Here is a 21,531-nt window from a genome sequence, read left to right on the forward strand (position 1 = left end):
GGCCACCCCCCAGTGCCCCCCCCCCCCCTCCGCAGGGGGGCAGGATCCCTTGGGGTGACGGCAACTGCTGATGCCAGCTGGCCAAAGCCACAACAAGTTGTTTTGTGCCACTGCGGTGTGACCTGAAAGACTGGCCCAACAGGACACTGCTCTCCTCCCTGGGGGGCCGGGGCTGAAACTGGTGGCCGGGGGGCCGGGGGGGGGATGACAACGGGACCTGCCTGGGCACGGGGGCTGAGCGGGCTCCCGGAGTGCCAGGCCTTTAAATTTCTCTTAAAAGAAACGTCAGAGAAGTTTGGGGGTGAGGGAAGGAGGCACGGCAGGAGGGGATGGGGATGGGGAGCCCGAGCACCCTGGGGTCTTCCCTTGAGCCTTGGTTGTGGGGATCCCGACCTCCGGAGGGGGGATAAATCCCGGGGGGGGGGCTGCGGGAGAGGAGCTGGCTGCTCACCTCCGTACAGCCCACAGCCGGCCGGGCACGGAGGGGAGATCCTCCCTGGACAGACACAAACGCCTGGCGCTGTGTGCAAGCTCCATGTTAATGTAATTACTATGTTTGGCCTTAATTGCTTTTTTTCTACCCCCTCCACCCCCCCACCCCCCTTTGTTGGCATTCCTAGGTCCGGGCAGTGATCTGGCAGCCTCGCCAAGATGCCTCTTCACGGCGCGAGAGCCGCGGCTCTCCTCGCTTGGGTAAAGCCTCTTTCTGCCATATCTTGCTCCGAAGGTGGGATGTGATGCCCGGGTGGGTCCCAGCACCGGTGGCTCCTCGGGGACACGATGGCGGGGCCAGTCCAGGGGTGGGGGGGGAATTGTGGCTGGGGCATGTCCTGGAGCAGCCGAACCCTGTTGTTCCTGGGTAGGTGGGTGTTTGCAGGAGAAGCCCGGCTCACCGTTCCCGTGGAATAACCAGAAATGCCGGAACAGCTTGGTCCGGTCGCACCCAGATGGGTTTGGCTGTCCCCTAGGAGGACCGGGAGGTGACGGGTGGCACGGCGTGGCTTCGGTTTCTCTGCCTTCTGACCCTCTCACCCCCGTTTCTAGGTGAACAGCACGAAAGTTTGTACCGATCCCCTCAGTGATCTGGCACAGCTCCGGGACTGTAACGTCTTCATCAGGATCATCAATAAAATGTGAGTAGGGGGAGCCGGAGGGAGGCGGGGGGGCTGGGGAATTCCTGGGGAAATCCTGCTGCCGGATCTCTGGCTCCTCTGTGCTCTGAAGCCTGCGGCAACGCAACAGGGAGGCTCCTGCCCTCGTGCTGTGGCTCTTTCGTGTGTAAAAACCACCCTTTTGTGGGACGATGAGCCTTTTGGGCTGCCCTGCTTGGAAGCCTCCCCGCTCAAATGATGTATCTGGGCTCTGCCGGCAGCTCAGCCTCGAGGGGAAAAAAAAAAAACCTGCTTTTTGAGGAAACTGGGAGAGGGTCCGCTCCCCTCCGTGGCCGGGGTCTGCCCACGGAGCCCCGGGCAGAGCTTTCGGACCTCGCGGAGCCGCCAGGGTGGGATTTGGGCCGGAGTTTCTCTCGTTAGGGGCTCGTTATCGCATCCGGCACCGAGGTCTGGGCTGGCTCCCGGTGTCGGAGCAGAGCTGAGCGCTGCTGCCAGCGGCGCGGGGGCTCCCGGAGCTGCACGGAAGGTGCTTTATTTCCATTAAAGCTGCTCAGGTGAGAAACCAGCAACTTTTCCTGAGCCTTGGGGTCCTGAGGACGCCTCGAGGTCTGTAAAGCAGCTTAAAGAATGACATCTCCCGCCCCGTGAAGCACCCCCTGTTCTCCGGGGAGCGCCATACGGGCGGGACGGAGCCTGTTTGCTCCATCCAGGACCCGAGGTGGCCGGACAGGGCTGGGGGAGGAACGTCTCCGTCGGGAGCCGCGTTCCTTGCCGCTGAGCCAGAGCGATTAAAACCTGCAAGTAATGAGCGCTGGGGCTAGGACCGAGCACCCTCCCCGTCGTTAACAAGCCGGCGAGGCAAATCCAGAGGGTTCTTGAGGCACCCAGCGCGGCATCGCTTTCAAACCCTTCCGGCGGGAAGCTCGGCGGGAGCCCGGCTGCTATAATTACCTCCCGCGCAGCCTAACGAGGGCCTGCTGGGAGCAAGGGCTCTGCCTGCCGTGGGTGGGGAGGAAGGAGCCGCCTTGCACAGGGGATATATTTAGTCAGAGCCGCTTAATCTCCTGGGTCCGTGCTCCAGCTCAGATTAGCCGGGATCACCGGCGGCGGGCGCTTGCTAAACAGGCCTGGCCCTGGCTTGATAAGGGGGCGGAGGGGGACACACCACGGCAGCCAGGGAGCTCCCCGTAGCACTGGGGGATGGCCTGGAAACCCATAAGGATGAGAAAATCCCTCGTTCTGGCCCCTTTTCCAGGCAAATTCCACACTTTCAGCACCTTGGGAGTAACCAAAAGTACCAAAGCCCGGCTGGCAGGGGGTTTTAGGTCTCAATTTGAGCTGGCAGCCGGTGGTCTCAAAAAGAGTAGCAAGAGGTGGCTTCAGCCCCCCCCTCTAAACCCAGCGGGGGCTCCAGGGCAGCGACCCTGAAGGGAGCGGGGTCGGCACGTCTCCGAAACGCCATTTCCCACAACCGGTGACGCTTTGCAATAGCAAGAACCACCCCCCCCCCCCCCCCCAGCCCCGCCAATACCCCCCTCAGCTCCCTCTGCCGCGACGGATGCCGGGGAGGAAGCAGCGTTTGGAGGCCGGCAGCGGGGAGGGGGCTTGGGGGGGGTGTGTGTGGGGTGGGGGTAGGACACGACACCACGGCTTTGGCTTTTCACCAACCGCAGCCATGTTTTGTCGGGGCTCCGGGGAGGGGGGGGGGGGAGCGTCTGCGCCTGCTCCCGGGCACGGCGGGGGTTTGGCTTTTCCTTGGCTGCTTGCCCTGGCGCGGGGCCATATGGGGCTGCCTTGTTCCAGAGCCGGCCCCCTGGCTCTGTTGCAAAAAAAAAAAAAAACCACCCCAAAACCAACCAAAAAACCCAAACCAACCAAAAACCAAAAAACACCCACCAAACCAACCCCAACCAACATTTATTTAATCCCTCGGCGAAGCCTGAACGCAACCCGTGTTCTTTTCTAGCCACCGGAGCGAGGAGGGGGAGTCCGTGCGGGAGCAGCCGCTGCCGGAGAGGATCTCCTTCATCCGTGGCTTCCTGCAGAGTAAGAGCCGGCGTCGGGGGAAGCGGCTCCTCGGTGCCCGTCACCCCTACGGGCTGGGGGGTGTCTGGTTTGGTGTCTGCAGGCTCCCCCCTCCCCAAAGTGACACACCCCCCACCCCCGTTGTGGCAGCAGCAGCATCAGGAGGTGCAGGCAGGGCACTTTTCCATCAGGAAAGATTCCCGATGGAATTCCTTGCCGGAGCCTGGGCTTGGTGCAAAGGGGGTCAAGGGGGGGTGAAGGGCAGGGTGCTCCGATGACACTGCTTCAGGGTGATGTTCCTCACCCGGTGCCTGGCCTCAAGCTGCTCAAATCCCGCTGGAAAACCTGTATCCGGGGAGGGGAAACGGGGATTTGCTTTCGCTCAGCCTCTCCTGGAAGGAAAGACACTGTATCCCACCTCGTCTCCCACCTTCTATCCCACCCTCCATCCATGGGGCTGAGTTTGTGCTGGAGCAGAAGGAGCAGAGAGATGCCGAGGGCGAAGTGGGGAGGCTGGGAATGAGGGGCAAGTTGCCAGGGAGGGGAAAATATAGCCCGTTAGAGTTAATGGAGCACTGGGGGCTCAGCTCCGGAGCCCAACCTGCCCTGTGGCTCTCCTCCTTTGTCCCTTCTCCTTGGAGATCCATCACGATGGCCCCCCAGACCGTCACCTCGGGGGACGGATGCTTGCCAGGGGCTGGCAGGCAACGTGCCCAGCATGCCCAGTCCCTCCCGCCTGACTGGGAACCCCGCTTGGCGTTGCAGAGCACTGCAAGCACAAATCGGCCGCGGAGAACCTGGTCTCGGCACAGGAGCTCCTGGAGGGAGAGGAGCTGGCGTTGGCCAAGGTAACCGCGGGGCAAACTTTATCCCTCACCCTGTCCCGATGACCGTCCTGGGGTCGGTGACACTTAACCTGTCCCGTTTCAGGTGGCCGTGCTGCTCCTGTATCACACCTCCATGAGCTGCAAGAGCCCCGGGGACTGGAATGAGTTCGATTACAAGACCCAGGTAATCCCTTCTGGGTCCCCCCTCGGGACCAGGGGCGTGGGGGGGAAGCGGAGGAGCCTTTCGGGGGGTGCTCTGAGACCTGCCCTTGCGTTTGGGACCCCTCGAAGGATGGTGCTGGGTGCTGTGGTTCTCGCCCAGCGCATCTGGGCCATCAAAGGCTCGTGACTGCGTGTGTGGGCAAGTTGCCGGGGTGTCAGAGCTGCTGACCCCGCGGCTTCTCCCCGACAGGTTGAGCTGGCGTCGATCCTCAAATTTGTGCTGGACAACGAGGAGAGCCTGAATGAGAACCTGGAGATGTTTCTGCAGAGGAAAGGTGAGCGCCGGGCCCTGCCTCCCTGTGCTGTGGCTCCAGCCTGGAGTAACGGGCCAAGCAGAGCAAGCACTGGGCACGTTTTTCTCCTGGTTGGCACGCAGGTTGGCACCAGGCAGCACCCAGTTTAAGGCGTTTGCTGTAGTGATGTCCCAGTTCCAGCTGGGAGCGGGAGGGGAACAAACCATCACTTTTTGGAGAGCAGCAGTGTGGGATATTGTGATCCCAAGATATTGGCATCTTCCTTTCCAGCCCCTCTGCTGGCAGCACCCAGCTGGCGTGGAAGACCCTTTTCTAAAGCACAAAAATGTTGGATTTTTCCCCTGTTTCACAGAACCACAGAATGATCTGGGGTTGGCAGGGACCTCTGGAGATCATCTAGTCCAACCCCCTGCCAGAGCAGGTCCACCCAGAGCAGGTCGGACAGGAGCGTGTCCCGGCAGGGTTTGAATGTCTCCAGAGAAGGAGACTCCACCACCTCTCTGGGCAGCCTCTTCCAGGGCTCTGCCACCCTCAAAGTGAAGAAGTTCCTCCTCATGTTGAGATGGAACTTCTTGTGCTCAAGTTTGTGCCCGTTCCCTCTTGTCCTGTCCCTGGGCACCACTGGAAAAAGACTGGCCCCATCCTCCTGACACCCACCCTTTAAGTATTTATAGGCGTTGATCAGATCCCCCCTCAGTCTTCTCTTCTCCAGACTAAACAGACCCAAGTCCCTCAGCCTTTCCTCATAAGAGAGATGCTCCAGTCCCTCATCGTCTTTGTAGCCCTCTGCTGTACCCTCTCCAGCAGTTCCCTGTCCTTCTTGAACTGGGGAGCCCAGAACTGGTCCCAGTGCTCCAGCTGTGGCCTCCCCAGTGCAGAGCAGAGCGGGAGGATGACCTCCCTCCACCTGCTGGCCACACTCTTCCTGATGCCCCCCAGGATGCCATTGGCCTTCTTGGTCACCAGGGCACGTTGGTGGCTCATGGTCATCCTGTTGTCCCCCAGGACTCCTAGGTCTTTCTCCTCAGAGCTGCTCTCCAGCAGGTCACCCCCAACCTGTCCTGGTCCCTGGGGTTATTCCTCCCCAGGTGCAGGACCCTGCACTTGCCCTTGTTCGTGCTACTGTGGCACAAACCAGATCCAGATCCCCTCGCCCCAGGGCTGAGGTCCCTGTAAGCTCCTCTTTAAGGGTCAGGCTGCCTTATACCTGCTGGTATAAGGTATATATATATATACGTACCAGCAGCATCCCGAGCTGAAATGAGTTTTCCTCGGAGGAACGAGGCGGGTGGGATGCCCACAGCTCCGTGGTGGGAGCAGGGTGCCAGGGCAGGTCCGTGGAGGTGACAAGGACACGGGTTTATGTCTTTCTCGGCTGGGTTGATCCGTCCCCGCTGGAATTTGCCATCCTTCCCTTCTGGAATGAAGGTGAAGATCACAACCTCCTCCTCCCCCCCGTCCCCTCTCGCTTTTGATTTCCAGCGTCGCTGCCCTCATCCAGCGCATCCAGCAGCAGCTCCGAGGAGCACTCCCCGCTCCTCTCCTTCCCGCACAAGCGCGAGGTGCGTTTCCTGGAGCTCCAGAAAATCGCCTCCTCCTCCGGTGCCAACAAGTACGTCCGTCTGTCCGTCCCCAGCCTCTTGGCTGCCGGTGGGGGGGGGGAGGAGAGCGAGGGGAGGTGGAGGGGGATGGACAGGGTGGCTTCTGGGACCTGGAGGTGTCACCGCCAGAGACTGCCCTTTCTGCCCTGGTGCTGTCCTGTTGCCAGCTCCTCGGGATGTGCGGAGGTGGGGTGAGGATGGGCTGAAATTAGCTCCTTTTAGCCCAGTTCTGTGCCCTAAAGAGCACAGAAACCTCTCAGAGCAGCTTGTGGGTCCTCTCCTGCCCTAGGGTGGGTTTGGAAGGACCGGGCTTGTGTTGCTGCTGGATGTCCTAAAGGAGTTTCTCTCTTACAAGCTAAGCGCGCTGTGGTGGGATGGGAGATGGATGCTTTTCCTTGGAACTGGTTTGGAAGGTTCATTCCAGCCACGTAGAGGCTCCTCAAGATGAGGAGAGCGACCCTTCTGCATGATGAGGCATCAAAGGGCTTGCTCTGAACCTCCTGCCTCTGAGATGGGGGGGAATCAGAGCGGGTCTGGGTGCTCCGGGAGGGATGGTGCCCTGCCCTTGGCTCTGGATAACCGGGCTTCGTGGTGCTTCTCTCCGCAGCATGCTGCCCGGCCCCCCGTCCTCGCCCATGGGGGACGTCATGCAGACCCCCCAGTTCCAGCTGCGACGGCTGAAGAAGCAGTTGGCCATTGAGAGAGAGAACCGGGACGAGCTGGAGGTGGAGCTGGCAGAGAATCGCAAGCTCATCACGGAGAAGGGTCAGTCGGTAGCAGGATGTCCCTATGGGGTGCGGGGAGGGCTCTGTGGGGCTGAGGCCTCATCTGGTTCCCGTGACTTTGTTATGGTTTGACCCCACCGTGACAGACATGGACATCCAGGATGCTCATGGCTTTGGAGTATTTTGGCTTTCTGGGGTTTGCTGTGCCTCGCTCCATGGTGGGCCAGGGGGACCCTTGCCTGTTAATCTGGACCAAAGTGCGGACCAGAATCATAGAACCATGGAATGGTGCAGGTTGGAAGGGACCTTCCAGATCGTGGAGTCCAACCATCACCCCAACACTGACAAACCCACCACTGACCCATGTCCCTCAGCACCACCTCTGCCCGGCTTTGAAATCCCTCCAGGGATGGCGACTCCACCACTGCCCTGGGCAGCCTCTGCCAAGGCTTCACAACCCTTTCCAGGAAGAAATTGTTCCCAATCTCCATCCTAAACCTCCCCTGGGGCAACTTGAGGCCGTTTCCTCTTGTCCCATGGCCTGTTCCTTGGGAGAAGAGACCGACCCCCCCTGGCTACACCCTCCTTTCAGGGAGCTGTAGGTCTCCCCTCAGCCTCCCGTCAGAAAGCCTCACTGACGGGAGCCAAGCCAGCTCCGACGCTGTTGGAACAACTCCGAGCATCTCTCCGAGATGGCTCTTGGTGCCTCTGCCAAAGGATTTGGAGCCGGCTGGCAGGCGTAGGAGTCTCACCATCCGCATGTCAAAAACTCCCTCCGCACCGGGGATTTCCCCAGGAGCTTGGGGAGGCTGCAGGTTCCTTCTTCCCCCTCATCTTCCTCTGTTTATCCTGGGCCATAAAAGCCACGAATGAAGCAACGCCCGTCCTGAGCCTGGCTCTTCTGTGTCCTGCTTCACATTGTGTTTGTCCAGCGGCTCCTCACCCGCTTGGGAGAAGGACAGATGTCCTCCACCGTGCGGTTTGGAGGTGTTCGGGGGATATAAAAGGATGGTAACGGGCCCTTTCTCACTGCCTTTTTCCCCCTCTCAGATGCTCAGATCAGCATGATGCAGCAGCGGATTGACCGCCTGGCTCTGCTCAACGAGAAACAAGCCGCAGACCAGCAGGAGCCCAAGGAAATAGAGGAGCTGAGGGAGAAGAACGAGAGGTAATTAATCCTTTGGGGATGTCCACTCACTCCTCCTGCTAGGCTGTTTCTTGTCCCCACCACGTCCCCAGGCTCCGTGTCGTCTGCCTCTTCCCCAGCAATGCACAAAACAGGGGTGAGGGACACCTCCCACCAGAGCAGGTTGCTCCAAGCCCCCTCCAACCTGGCCTTGAACCCCTCCAGGGATGGAGCAGCCACAGCTTCTCTGGGCAACCTGGGCCAGGCTCTCACCACCCTCACAGCAAAGAACTTCTTCCCCACATCTCATCTCCATCTCCCCTCTTTCAGTGTCAAACCCTTCCCCCTCCTCCTAGGGCTCCCCTCCCTCATCAAGAGTCCCTCCCCAGCTTTCCTGGAGCCCCCCCCTTTAGGGACTGGAAGGGGCTCCAAGGTCTCCCTGGAGCCTTCTCTTTTCCAGGCTGAACCCCCCAACTCTCTCAGCCCGTCCTCCCAGCAGAGGGGCTCCAGCCCTCGCAGCATCTCCGTGGCCTCCTCTGGCCCCGCTCCAACAGCTCCGTGTCCTCCTGCTGTTGGTGGCCCCAGAGCTGGAGGCAGCACTGAGGGAGGGGTCTCCCCAAAGCGGAGCAGAGGGGCAGAATCCTCCCCCTTGCCCTGCTGGCCACGCTGCTGGGGATGCAGCGCAGGATGTGGGCGTCCCAGCCATCACGCTGCTCCTCCTGGCCGGGGCGATTACAACCCGTAGCCCTTTTTTATCGCAGCGTGGCCTTCCCAGCTCTGGAACGGGCGCTGTGTCGTTGGAAGCTTTTAGAGCTGCATTTATCGGTAGTTTCTCACCACGGCACAGAGATATCTCGGTACCTTAGTGTCCCCAGCGATGTCCTCGCCCGCTTTGCCCTTGCCACCCCCTTTGCTTTAACGACCCCCTCTTCCCCGCAGCCTGATGGTGCGCTTGCACGAGGCCCTCAAGCAGTGCCAGGACCTGAAGACTGAGAAAGGCCAGATGGACCGAAAAATCAACCAGCTCTCTGAGGAGAACGGGGATCTTTCCTTCAAGGTAGGGGGGCGCTGGGTGTCCTCTCTGCGTCCCCCAGGCTTTTGTGGTGGGAGCCAGGGGGGAGGATTCGATGGCGGTGACGGACTCTGGGCTGCTTTTAGCTCTGCCGCCGGCCTCTTGTGACCTTGAACCTGTTTTAGGCTCCAGATCCTGATCCGAAGGGGATCCGTGGTGGGGGAAATAGGGGCTGGGGTGGAAATAGGTGCAGAGAATGATCACCCAGGATCTGGAATATCCACGGATGCCACAGTGCTGGGGAAGAGGGGGAGCTGAGCAGAGCCCTGGGCATCGTGGGTGCTCTCTGACGGGGAGGGGGGGGGATTGATTTTTTTTTTTTTTTTTTTTTTTCTCCCCCCGCCCCCCCGGTTTTGGCAGCTCCGGGAGATCGCCAGCCACTTGGTCCAGCTGCAGGAAGCCCTGAACGAGCTCTCGGAGGAGCACAACGCGGCCCTGGCCCAGTCGCAGGAAAAGCAGGGGCAGCTGGAGAGCGAGCTGCGTGCTGCCCTGCAGGAAAAGGTGAGGGGAGGGGATCCCCGGGGGTCCCTCCGGGGCCCGTGTGGAATAAAGCTGGGTTCCCTCTCCTCCCGCCGTGCTCAATCCCACGTCCTCCCTCCCCAGAAATGCTCGGAAGAGAAGCTGGAGATTCTGCAGGGGAAGATCTCCCTGCTGGAGGACCAGCTGGCCAAACTGGGGGACGGCAGTGCCCAGCAGAAAGGAGAGGTCCTGGGGGATGTCCTGAAGGTATGGCCGGGTCCCGAGAGACCCTGCGGCTCCCGCAGCGCTCGGGTGGGCAACTCCTCCAGCTGGGGGGAGCCGTGGGTGCTGGGGGGGCGCATGGCGAAGCCGTGGGGGGCAGAGCCAGCCGCTCTTTGCTGGTGGGTGGGAGTTTTGGGGTTGAGAACTCTGTGGGAGCCCCTGTTTGTGCTGGATTTGGGAATGCCCCTCCTGTGTGAGCCCCTTTTTGGGCCAGATTTGGGAATGCCACTCCCGTGGGAGCCCCTTTTATGCCGGATTTGGGAATGCTGCTCCTGTGGGAGCCCCTTTTTGTGCTGGATCTTGGAATGATGCTCCTAGGGAGCCCCTTTTTGTGCCGGATTTGGGAATGCCACTCCCAGGGAGCTGCTGACCCGCCCCAGCCCCCATAGCACGGGTCAGTTGTGGAGGGAGAGGCTCCTGCACGGTGAGAAAAGGCGAGAGCAGAGGGGCACAAGGCTAAGGGGAAAGCGGGGTGCACTGGGGTGCACTGGGAGTGCTGGGAGGGAAGGCAGGCGCCGGGATGCAGCACGTGGGTCTCTGATTACAGCTCGAGTAATGCCTGGGAGGGTGTGTGTGTGTGGTGTTTTTCCCCCCCTTCCTTTTCTTCTCTCTGCCAGCTGGAAGAGCTGAAGCAGGAGGTGTCCAACTTGGCTACTAAAGGGGCCGAGCTCCAGGCCACCGTCCTGCGGCTGGAGGAGGAGAAGCAGCAGCGGGAGGCAGCCCTGCAATCCGAACGCGGCCGCTTCCAGGAGGAGAAACAGCAGTTGGGTGGCCTGGTCGCCAACCTCCAGAACTCCCTCTCCGAAAGCCAGCGGGCCAGGGAAATGCTGGAGCAGAACCTGCAGGGCCGGGAAGCCGAGGCGGAGCGAACCCTGCGGGAGAGAGATTCAGCCCTGCAGCAGCTCCAGCACCTGCGGGAGGCCAACGCCTCCCTCAGTAGCCAACTGCAGGCCATGGCACAGGCCCGGGATGCCAGCCAGGCCGCCTCGGCGGAGGAGAAGGCCGAGCTGAGCCGTAAGATCGGCGAGTTGGAAGCCAAGATCCTCGAGCTGGGTGCCCAGCAGCAACAGGGAGCGGCGGAAGGGCTGAAAGCCCAGCTGCGGGAGCTGGAGGGCAGGCTGAAGGAGAGCCAGCAACGGCTGGCCGAGAGGGAGAGGCTGGCCAGGGAGAACACCCGCCTGCAGGAACGGCTGCTTTTCCTGGAGGAATCGCTGCGGAACACCGAGGGCATCCTGGAGGACGAGAAGAGGCGGGCGGCCGAGAGCCTGGAGGGCAGCCTGGCCAGGATCGCCGAGCTGGAGGCGGAGAGGCAGCAGCCGGCTCCGCAGGATGAAGAACGCGGGCGGCTGGAGGAGGAGATGCAGGCGCTGAGCCGGGAGCACGGCCACGTCTGCCAGCGGCTACAGGCCGAGCAGGAGAAGGTGGCCACCTTGGAAGCCCAGGCAGAACGCCTGGCTACCGAGCACCAGGAGAGACTGGCCACCCTCCAGGCTGACCTGTCCAGCGCCTGGGCGCGGGCGAAGGAGAAGGAGGGCGAGGAGCAGAAGCTGAGAGCCGAGGTCTCCTCCCTGCGGGAGAAGGTGGCCATCACGGAGCAAACGGCAGCCCAGCGCGCCACCGGGCTGGAGGCAGATGCCCGCAGAGCCACCGAGGCCCTGGAGGGAGTCTCCCAGCAGCTTTCCCAGGAGAAGGCCAAATCCAAGGAGCTGGAAGCCGCCGTGGAACGGCTGCGGAGCGCGGAGGCTGAGTTGTCCCGGGCGGCCGCCACCGGCAGGCAGCGGGAGCTGGAGCTGGAAGCGGAGGTGAAGAAATTATCTGGGGAGGTGACCCTGCTGGGCACCAGGCTGGAGGAGACGCTGCGGGAGCACCAGCGGGAGCTGACGTGCCGGGAAGAAGAAGCCGAACGCTTGCGGCAGGAGGTGGAACGGGGCAAAGGGGATTGCGCTGCCGAACGAGCCCGTAAAGCTGAGCTGGAGGCCCAGCTCCAAAACTCCCTCAACGAGCAGAGGGTGGAGAGGTCGGTGCAGCGGGAGGAGCTGGCCCGGTCCCGGGAGCTGGTGGAGGAGAAGGAAGGGGAGCTGGAGGAGCTCCGCCAGAAGAACGTCTCGCAGGGAGAGGAGCTGAGGGAGCTGCAGAAGACGGTCAGCAAGCTGAAAGGAGAGCTGGCCTCGGCCAAGGAGAGCCTGCCCAAGGTGGACAACGAGCTGCAAGGCAGGGACGCGGAGGGCCACGGCGTCAAGGCCGCCGGCTCAAAGGAAATGTCCCTCAAAAGCTCGGAGAAGACCCATCACAGGGAGCAGGAACCCGGCTCGAGCCAAGATCTTTACCAGGAGAAGCTGAAGGAGACCCAGGCCCTTCGTTTGCAAGTGGAGGAGCTGGAGCAGAAGCGCAGGGAGCAGCAGGAGGCCATGGCCGCCCTGGAACGAGTGGCAGCCGAGGCGGCGACGGCGGAGAAAGCGGAGCTGGAAGCCTCGAGGAGGGAAGCAGCCCAGCAGAAGGAGAAGGTCTCGGAGCTGCAGAAGATGCTGGAGGCCTCCAGGTCGGCGCAGGCTCTGCAGGACGGCACTGTGGAGACCCTGCGGAAGGAGCTGCAGGAGAAGGGCAGGGAGTTGACGCAGAGCAAGACCTCAGTGGCTGCCGCCGAGAAGGAGCTGGCGTCCCTTCGCTCCGTCCTGCAGGAGAAGGGCCGGTCGGAGGAGAACTGGAAGGACCAAGTGTCCCAGTGCGTCCAGGAGATGGAGAGGAAGAACAGCCTGATCGGCAGCCTGGAGCACGAGGTCTCCATCCTCCATCGGCAGGTGACGGAGAAGGAAGGGGAGAGCAAGGAGCTGAAGCGCCTGATCGTCGCCGAGTCGGAGAAGAGCAAGAAGCTGGAGGAGAGGCTGCGGGTGCTGCAGACGGAGATGGCCACCGCCGCCTCCCGGGCGGCCGAGAGGTGCTCCCTCATGAAGGTGGAGGTGCAGCGGTGCCAGGAGGAGATGGAGAAGCAACGCTTGGCCATCGAGGCCCTCAAGAGGGACCGCCACTGCCAGAGCGAGAGGGAGGAGGAGCTGCGCCAGGAGGTGAAGGTCTGCCAGGACAAGTGCCACCAGAAGGAGCAGCTCCTCGCCGCCCTCCAGCAGGAGCTCGGCAGCGCCCAGGCCCTGGCCGGGGAGGTGCCGGCCCTGAAGCACCTTTGCCAGCAGCTACAGGCCGAACGCACCTCCCTGGAGAACCAGCACCGCCAGGACATGGAGCAGAGGGGGAAAACCTTGGCCGCTCTACAAGCGGAGCTGGCGCGGGCCAAGCTGGAAGCATCCGAGGCCCTTTCCCTGCGGGAACGATCAGCGGAGCAAGATCGGGCCGTCCAGCGGCTGCAGGCGGAGGCGGCGGAGACGGCGGCCAGGCTGGCTGGGCTACAACAAGCCAACGCTCGGCTAGCAGAGGAGAACCGAGGGCTCGGAGAGAGCCGGAGCCGCGGGCAGCAACGGCTGGAGGTTGAGCTGGGACAGGCCAGGGAGCGGCACGCGCGGGAGCTGGAGCGGCTGCGGTCGGCATCGGAGGAGCTGGTGGCCAGTAGCCGGCAGGAGGTGGAGGAGGCGGCGCGGAAGCTGGAGGCGATGAGCAAGGAGTACGAGAGCAGCAAAGCGGCGGCGCGGGAGGAGAGGAGGAAGCTGCTGGAGGAGAGGCAGAGGCTGACGGCACAGGTAGGGGCTGCTGCCCCCTCCCCACTGGCTGGGCTGAGGGTAGGGGAGGCCGCTGGGAAAAGGGATGTGTTTGGTCTCCTGTGCACCCCTGAATCACAGAATGGTTTGGGTGGGAAGGGACCTTAAAGCCCACCCAGTTCCATCCAGGGACACCTCCCACCAGAGCAGGTTGCTCCAAGCCCCCTCCAACCTGGCCTTGAACCCCTCCAGGGATGGGGCAGCCACAGCTTCTCTGGGCAACCTGGGCCAGGGTCTCAATCCATCCGTCCATCTCCTCATCCATCCATCTCCTCATCCGTCCATCTCTCCATCCATCCGTCCATTTCTTCCCCAGATCTCATCTCAATCTCCCCTCTTTCAGTGTCAAACCCTTCCCCCTCCTCCTATGGCTCCCCTCCCTCATCAAGAGTCCCTCCCCAGCTTTCCTGGAGCCCCCCCCTTTAGGGACTGGAAGGGGCTCCAAGGTCTCCCCGGAGCCTTCTCTTCTCCAGGCTGAACCCCCCCAACTCTCTCAGAATCCTCATCCTCCTGCTCAGCCCGGGAGCTGGGAGTCTGGGACATGCTCAGGAGTGAAGGGGATGAGTTCTTCCGGGAAAGGCAGCCCCATCCGTGCCGGTTGTGTATTCACTTTTGTGAATTCTGCCTTTTGTGCTCGCAGGTGGAGCAGCTGGAGGTATTTCGGAAAGACCAGGCAAAGCAGGTAACCCACGCCAAGCGCCGGCTCCTTAAACGGTGACGGTGCACGGCCCCGGCTGCTGCCGCTTCCCACCGGAGCCTCTCGGGAACCGTTTGCCGTGGGGCACTTGGCTCCAGATCTCTGGGCTCGCTCTTTTACCCCCCGGGGACTAGGAATTGGGGTCCAAACCTGCCGCTTGCCCTCTCACGGTGGTGCCTGGCTTCTTGCTTCTTGCTTTGCCTTCCCGGTGTGACCCACTGCCAAAATTATCCAGGGCTCTTCCACACGGGAGCATTGCTCCTGTCCTCAGAGAGAGGGGATTTTGGGGGGAGCTGGGACCCCCCCACCCCATTCCTTCTGTCCATCCCTTTCCCCACCCTCTGCTGCAGGAGGAGGGGGCTGGGGTCCCAGAAAGCGCACTCCAGATGTGGCCAGAGGTGGGACGCTTTAGAGCAGCGTCGTCCTCAGACGTTGTGCGGGTCAGCGCTTGGGAAACCCCGCTGGAAAAGCCCCGTTTCCCTGCCTGGCTTTGTTTTTGCCCCCACAATCCCAGCCTGAGCTGCCAAGGGACCCTGCGGGGGCCTGGTGGCTCTGAGCGGGGTCCCCAAATGTCCCCTGGAGCAGGGAGAGCCCAGACCAGGAGCTCGCAGCAGCCGGGGGTCTTGTGGCATCTCCCCTTCTGAGGGTCCCATTGCCCTCCCCACAGCTCGTGGGCACCCGGGGGGTGAGAGTTCTCGCTGCCCAAGGATTTACACTGTGGCTGGAGATCCCCGGGGGGGGGCGTTCCTTGGCCCCTCGGCCCTTCCATGGTGTCACATCTCCGTTTTCCAACCTCAGGAGCACCCCTTTGGGACGTTATGCCTCCCTCCCCACGCTGGCACAGGGTCCCCCCTCGAGCTGCGTGGCTGGAGATGTGGCACGGAGGATGCCCAGGGAGGGCTGGGCTCCTGCTCTTATCCCTGTGGCAAACAGTTGGCAACGGAGATACCCGTTCTGGCCACGGGGCACGGCGTAACCGCCCCGGCTTCCCTCACCCTCCCGCCCAAAGGGGTCTCGGCTTCGCTTCCAGCGCGTGGATGCTCTTTACGCCGGGGTTTACAAACCTCCTCCCCTCCAAGAATAACGTGGGGCTGCTCTGACTGCCTGAATCGAGCCCGTTAACCGAAATACCGGCTGTGCCGGGGAGCTTCTGTGGTGGTGGGCACCGCTGAGCAGCCCCCCCCCCCGGGGCAGGAATCCTCCTGGTCCTGTCCCCGGAGCCGGCTGGAGGGGAGGAATGTGCTCGGGAGCCTTGGGGACGGAGCTGCTCTAACCAAGCTGTCCTCTTCCAGGTGGAGGAGCTGAATAAAAAGCTGACCCAGCACGAAAAGGCCACCCGCAGCCAGCAGCAGAGGGTTAAGGTACGCAGGGACCTAAAAACCCAGGAGCTGAGCTGGTCCCAGCCCTGGAGATGTTGGTGGCCACCCCCTGAGGGACACGGGGGGACTCAGCTGGAGGTTCAGGTTGCCTCTGACCCTGTCTTTTCCCTGCCCGCAGGCGCTGGAAGGGGAGCTGCAGGCAGAAGCCACTCGCCAGCAGGAGAAGGTGGCAGAGCTGCAGGCGCAGCTCGCCCAGAAGGAGCAGGCGGCCGAGCACTACAAAGGCCAGGTATCGCAGAACCACAGAATGATCTGGGGTTGGAAGGGACCTCTGGAGACCCCCCAGTCCAACCCCCTGCCAGAGCAGGTCCACCCAGAGCAGGTTGGACAGGAACGTGTCCCGGCGGGGTTTGAACGTCTCCAGAGAAGGAGACTCCACCACCTCTCTGGGCAGCCTCTTCCAGGGCTCTGCCACCCTCAAAGTGAAGAAGTTCCTCCTCATGTTGAGATGGAACTTCTTGTGCTCAAGTTTGTGCCCGTTTCCTCTTGTCCTGTCCCTGGGCCCCACTGGAAAAAGCCTGGCCCCATCCTCCTGACACCCACCCTTTAAGTATTTAGAGGCGTTGATCAGATCCCCCCTCAGTCTTCTCTTCTCCAAACTAAAAAGACCCAATTCCCTCAGCCTTTCCTTCAAAGAGAGATGCTCCAGTCCCTCATCATCTTTGTAGCCCTCTGCTGTACCCTCTCCAGCAGTTCCCTGTCCTTCTTGAACTGGGGAGCCCAGAACTGGTCCCAGTGCTCCAGCTGTGGCCTCCCCAGTGCAGAGCAGAGGGGGAGGATGACCTCCCTCCACCTGCTGGTTACGCTTTTCCTGATGCCCCCCAGGATGCCATTGGCCTTCTTGGCCACCAGGGCACGTTGGTGGCTCATGGTCATCCTGTTGTCCACTAGGACTCCTAGGTCTTTCTCCTCAGAGCTGCTCTCCAGCAGGTCACCCCCAACCTGTCCTGGTCCCTGGGGTTATTCCTCCCCAGGTGCAGCACCCTGCACTTGCCCTGGTTGAAGTTCATCAAGTTCCTCTCCACCCATCCCCGGGGGTGGATGCTGGCATGGTCCCGCTGTCCCTGTCCCCATCCCACACCCCCACAGTGAAGCTTCGTGGCTTTTCTCCCCTTGACCTCCCTAGATGGAGAAGGCCAAAACTCATTACGATGCGAAGAAGCAGCAGAACCAGGAGCTGGCGGAGAAGCTGAAGGCCATGGAGCAGCTGCAGAAGGAGAACGGGGAGCTGCGGAAGGAGTCAGAGAGGTTGGCCAAGGAGCTGCAGCAGAGCGTCCTGCAGGCCAAGGAGGCAGAACTGAGCTGCAGGAACCTCACCAGCCAGGTCCACAGCCTGGAGGCTCAGGTGAGCACGGCAGAGCTTCATCCCTCCTCCTCCTCCTCCTCCTCCTCCTCTTCCTTCTCCTCCTCCTCGGCTCCGTTGTGGGCTCACTGGGAGCTCAGGTGGGCAAGGCAGGGCTTCATCCTCCTCCTCCTCCTTCTCCTCCTCCTCCTCCTTCTCCTCCTCCTCCTCCTCGGCTCCTTTGTGGGTTCGCTGGGAGCTCAGGTGGGCAAGGCAGGGCTTCATCCTCCTCCTCCTCCTTCTCCTCCTCCTCCTCCTTCTCCTCCTCCTCCTCCTTCTCCTCCTCCTCCTCCTTCTCCTCCTCCTCCTCCTCGGCTCTGTCATGGGCTCACTGGGAGCACCCATCCCTCCCCTCTTCCCGTCCAGGTGGAGTTTGCCAACAAGCAGCTCCGGGATCTCGGCAAATTCCCAGTGACGACGGACACCTTGAAGAGCCGGGAGACTTTCCGCCAAAACCCCGCCGATCTCAGCGCCGACAGCCTGGACCTCAGCCTGGACGAAGCGCAGCCCCTCAATTCCACCAGGTACCGGCGCGGGGCGGCTCGGCGGGGCCCGATCCTGCCGCCAGCGTCACCAACACCCGGTGTCCCCGCTCCTCGCCGTCCCCTGACGTCCCGTGGCGTCCCCTCTCTGCAGGAAGGTCGGCCGCTCGCAGTCGGAGGCCTCGGCGGTGCCACCGGGCAGCGAAGAATCCCAGCGGTTGCCCCGCAAGGTGGAATCCCTGGAGAGTCTCTACTTCACTCCCATCCCCAGTCGCACCCGATCCCGGATGGAAACCAGCGCCGGATCCCTGGGAGACCTCTCGTTGGACTCCGGCTGCAAGACCCGCTCGGCCCGACGCCGCACCACCATCAACATCACCATGACCAAAGTGAGCGGCTTCCCCCCGGCCCCAGCCCCCAGGGTGTGGGGCAGGGGAGGGGTCCGTGGGGCAGTGGAAGGGATCCGTGGGGCAGGGGAGGGGTCCGTGGGGCAGTGGAAGGGATCCGTGGGGCAGGGGAGGGATCCGTGGGGCAGGGGAGGGATCCGTGGGGCAGGGGAAGGGATCCGTGGGGCAGGGGAGGGATCCGTGGGGCAGGGGAAGGGTCCGTGGGGCAGGGGAGGGATCCGTGGGGCAGGGGAAGGGATCCGTGGGGCAGGGGAAGGGATCCGTGGGGCAGGGGAGGGATCCGTGGGGCAGTGGAAGGGTCTGTGGGGCAGGGGAGGGATCCGTGGGGCAGGATCTCCGCTCTGAGGGCGCAGGGTTTGCTGTGCCCCACAACCCCTGGGGTTCTCTGGGGACGGGAGGCAAAGCCAGGGGTGGCTCGGGAGAGGTGGCTTCCCTTCTCCCATGGGGTGGCTGGGACTCGGAGGGGGGGGAAGCTGGCCATGGGCCGGCAACGTGGGCTGGTAGCCCAAAAAGCCGCCCCCACCCTGCACCCTGGGCTGCATCCCCAGCAGGGCGAGGGGGGGGGATTCTGCCCCTCTGCTCCGCTCTGGGGAGACACCCCCCTCCCCAGTGCTGCCTCCAGCTCTGGGGCCACCGACAGCAGGAGGACACGGAGCTGTTGGATGGGGCCAGAGGAGGCCACGGAGATGCTGGGAGGGCTGGAGAACTGGTGTGGACTGGGGGGAATGGTTTTAAACTGGAAAAGGGGAGATTGAGCTGAGATGTGGGGAAGAAGTTCTTTGCTGTGAGGGCGGTGAGAGCCTGGCCCAGGTTGCCCAGAGAAGCTGTGGCTGCCCCATCCCTGGGGGGGTTCAAGGCCAGGTTGGAGGGGGCTTGGAGCAACCTGCTCTGGTGGGAGGTGTCCCTGGGTGATCTCCAAGGTCTCTTCCCACCCAAACCCTTCCATAATTCCATGATCTCCGCCTTTCCCCTCCCAGAAACAGGCCAAGACGGAGGAACCCAACAGCTCCGACGTCTCCTTCTACAGCATCCCGGCGGCTCAGCCCCCCAACGCCCCCCCTGGCCGGGCCCGCCGGCGCTCGGCCGCTTCCACCCGCTCCCTCACCAGCTTCTCCTCCCAGGAATCTCTCCACAAGCTGGAAACCTCCTCCCCCCAGGACACCCCCGGCAATTCCGCCCTGCTGGGGCTCCCCGGCTACCGGCCGGTGACTCGCAGCTCCCTGCGGCGCGTCCAGGGCGGCAGCAGCTCCAGCCTCGGTGGGTGTGGGGCTCCTGAGCCCCCCCCCCTTAATCTTCCTTTGGCTTGGGTGGGTGGGTGGGGGGGGGGGGACGGGACGACACGCAGCTCCTCGCCTGGGACACCCCCCCCCTCCCTCCCCCCCCCCCATCCTTCAGCACCTTTTTGCTTTGGATTTAGGCCGGAGCAGCATCTACCTGGGGACGTGCCAGGACGAGCCGGAGCAGTTGGATGACTGGAATCGCATCGCGGAGCTGCAGCAGCGGAACCGAGCCTGCCCCCCCCACCTGAAGACCTGCTACCCCCTGGAGAGCAGGGTAAAGGCGGGGGGGGGGGAAATAAAGGGGATGCCCCCTCCCAGCACTGGGGAAGGGGACACAGGGGACAGGGAGGGGTAGGCAGGCACCCCCGGGGATGCACAGAGTGGGGGGACATCGATGGCCACCTCTTGGTGACATCTCTGCGTCCCCCCCAAGCCCTCCAACGCCTTGGGGACGGGGACAGAGGGGACACAGGCACCCCTGGGGACACACAGAGCCAGGGGGGCATCGATGGCCACCCCTTGGTCACACCTCTGTGCCCTCCAACGCCTTGGGGACAGGGACACAGGGGACACAGGGGGTAGGCAGGCACCCCTGGGGATGCACAGAGCGGGGGGCATCGATGGCCACCCCTTGGTGACATCTCTGTGCCCCCCCCAAGCCCTCCAATGCCTTGGGGACAGGGACAGAGGGGACACAGGCACCCCTGGGGACACAGAGCGGGGGGACATCGATGGCCATCCCTTGCTGACATCTCTGTGCCCCCCTAAGCCCTCCAACGCCTTGGGGACAGGGACAGAGGGGACACAGGCACCCCTGGGGACACAGAGCCGGGGGGCATCGATGGCCACCCCTTGGTGACATCTCTGCGTCCCCCCAAGCCCTCCAACGCCTTGGGGACGGGGACAGAGGGGACACAGGCACCCCTGGGGACACAGAACGGGGGGGACATCAATGGCCGCCCCTTGCTGACATCTCTGTGCCCCCCGCCCCAAGCCCTCCAACGCTTTGGGGATGGGGACAAAGGGGACACAGGCACCCCTGGGGACACATAGAGCCAGGGGGCATCGATGGCCATCCCTTGGTGACATCTCCGCGTCCCCCCCAAGCCCTCCAACGCCTTGGGGACGGGGACAAAGGGGACACAGTGGGTAGGCAGGCACCCCTGGGGACACACAGAGCCAGGGGGGCATCAATGGCCACCCCTTGGTGACATCTCTGTGTCCCCCCCAAGCCCTCCAACGCCTTGGGGACCATCACGGACGAGGAGATGAAGACGGGGGACCCGAAGGAGACGCTGCGCCGGGCCAGCATGCAGCCCTCCCAGCTGGCCCCCGGCGTGGCCACCCGCCGCAGCACCTTGGCCGGTGCCATCGTCACCCGGCAACTCCGGAAACGCCGCTCGGATGAGTCCCACCAGGGCCCCGACACCCCCGAGGTGAGCTGAGCCCCCCCTGAGCCCGAGCCCCCCCGAGCCCCGGCTTCCCCAGGGAGGGGACGAAGGGACACGAGGGCTGGTGGACCAGCTCCAGATGTTCTCCAGATGTTTGAGAATGGCTCTTGGGGGGGGCCAGACCGCCAGCGGGACCCTCGGGGGTTAAGCCTTCCCCCCCCCGACCCTGTCACCCCCCAACCCTGTGGCCCCCTCCCCTCCTCGGGAGGGTGGCCCTAAGGCTTTTGTCCCCCAGATGCCACCCCCAAGTTTGTCCCTTTTCCAGTCCAAGAAGCCCACCAGCTGCTTCCCGCGCCCCCAGACCCCCCGGGACCCCAGCGAGCGCCGCAGGAGCCAGCAGCAGCCCCCCCCCAGCAAGCAGGTGAGCTCTAGGGGGGGAGGAAGAGAAAAAAAAAAAGGGGTCGGGACCCCCCCCACCCCCAATCTCACGGTCCCATGTCGTGTGTGTGTGTGTGTCCCCCCCAGGCCGAGAGGCGGCAGTCGATGGCGTTCAGCATCCTCAACACCCCCAAAAAATTGGGGAACAGCCTCCTGCGCCGGGCGGCCGGCCGGAAAAACACCCCCAAGAACTCCCCCCGCGGCAGCGCCCGCCGCTCCCCCCGCATCGCCACCGCCAAGTCCCCCAAGGGCAAGGTAGGTGTCGTGTGTGTCCCCCCCCCCCCAACCTCCGGCGTGGGACCCAACTGAGCCCCCCCCCGCCATGGTGTGTGGGGGGGCAGGACACGAGGGGAAGCACACGCTCCCCCCCCCCGCCCAGTGCCCCCAACCCCCTGCCCTGGGCTCACGGTGACGATGGGGACACCGCTCCCTGCTGTCACCACAGGTGGCCCTGTCCCACCCCCCCAGGGCCATCATTTGTGTCCCCCCTCCCTCACCGATGTGTCCTCTCTGTCCCTTCCAGACCGGTCGCCGATCGCTCAAGGACACGAAATTCTGAGGGTCCCCCCCCCCACTGTTGCCACCAGCCTGTGCCCCCCCCGCCCCCCCCCTGCCCTCTCCCTGTCCCCCCCCAACCCCGGTGCTGGGGACACGTCCCCAAGGACCCAGCAGCACCGGGTGGGGGGGGCGCGGGGGACAGATGGGG

General features: G+C 63.3%; 1 protein-coding gene across 1 annotated transcript; it reads left to right on the top strand.

Annotated features, from left to right (window-relative positions):
- The first annotated feature begins 651 nt into the window (after nt 1-651).
- NUMA1 (nuclear mitotic apparatus protein 1) lies at nt 652-21,384 on the top strand. The gene is made up of 26 exons (XM_074148449.1): nt 652-693; nt 1,045-1,133; nt 3,079-3,158; nt 3,903-3,985; nt 4,068-4,148; nt 4,377-4,461; nt 5,923-6,052; nt 6,649-6,806; nt 7,817-7,934; nt 8,832-8,949; nt 9,325-9,465; nt 9,568-9,690; nt 10,323-11,423; nt 11,508-13,391; nt 14,050-14,091; nt 15,399-15,467; nt 15,604-15,714; nt 16,612-16,830; nt 17,194-17,351; nt 17,464-17,698; nt 18,694-18,973; nt 19,134-19,270; nt 20,229-20,432; nt 20,713-20,808; nt 20,913-21,080; nt 21,349-21,384. Exons 1-26 carry the CDS (start codon nt 652-654, stop codon nt 21,382-21,384), a joined length of 5,988 nt encoding a protein of 1,995 aa, XP_074004550.1.
- The last annotated feature ends 147 nt before the right edge of the window (nt 21,385-21,531 follow it).

The sequence above is a fragment of the Numenius arquata genome, chromosome 1, assembly GCF_964106895.1.
Source record: "Numenius arquata chromosome 1, bNumArq3.hap1.1, whole genome shotgun sequence".
Classification (NCBI taxonomy): domain Eukaryota; kingdom Metazoa; phylum Chordata; class Aves; order Charadriiformes; family Scolopacidae; genus Numenius; species Numenius arquata.

Coding starts and splice junctions, on each gene's coding strand:
- NUMA1 (XM_074148449.1), top strand. CDS start 652: ATGCCTCTTCACGGCGCGAGAGCCGCGGCTCTCCTCGCTTGG. Junction 4,462..5,922: donor GATGTTTCTGCAGAGGAAAG/GTGAGCGCCGGG, acceptor TTTGATTTCCAG/CGTCGCTGCCCTCATCCAGC. Junction 17,699..18,693: donor TCAACATCACCATGACCAAA/GTGAGCGGCTTC, acceptor TTCCCCTCCCAG/AAACAGGCCAAGACGGAGGA.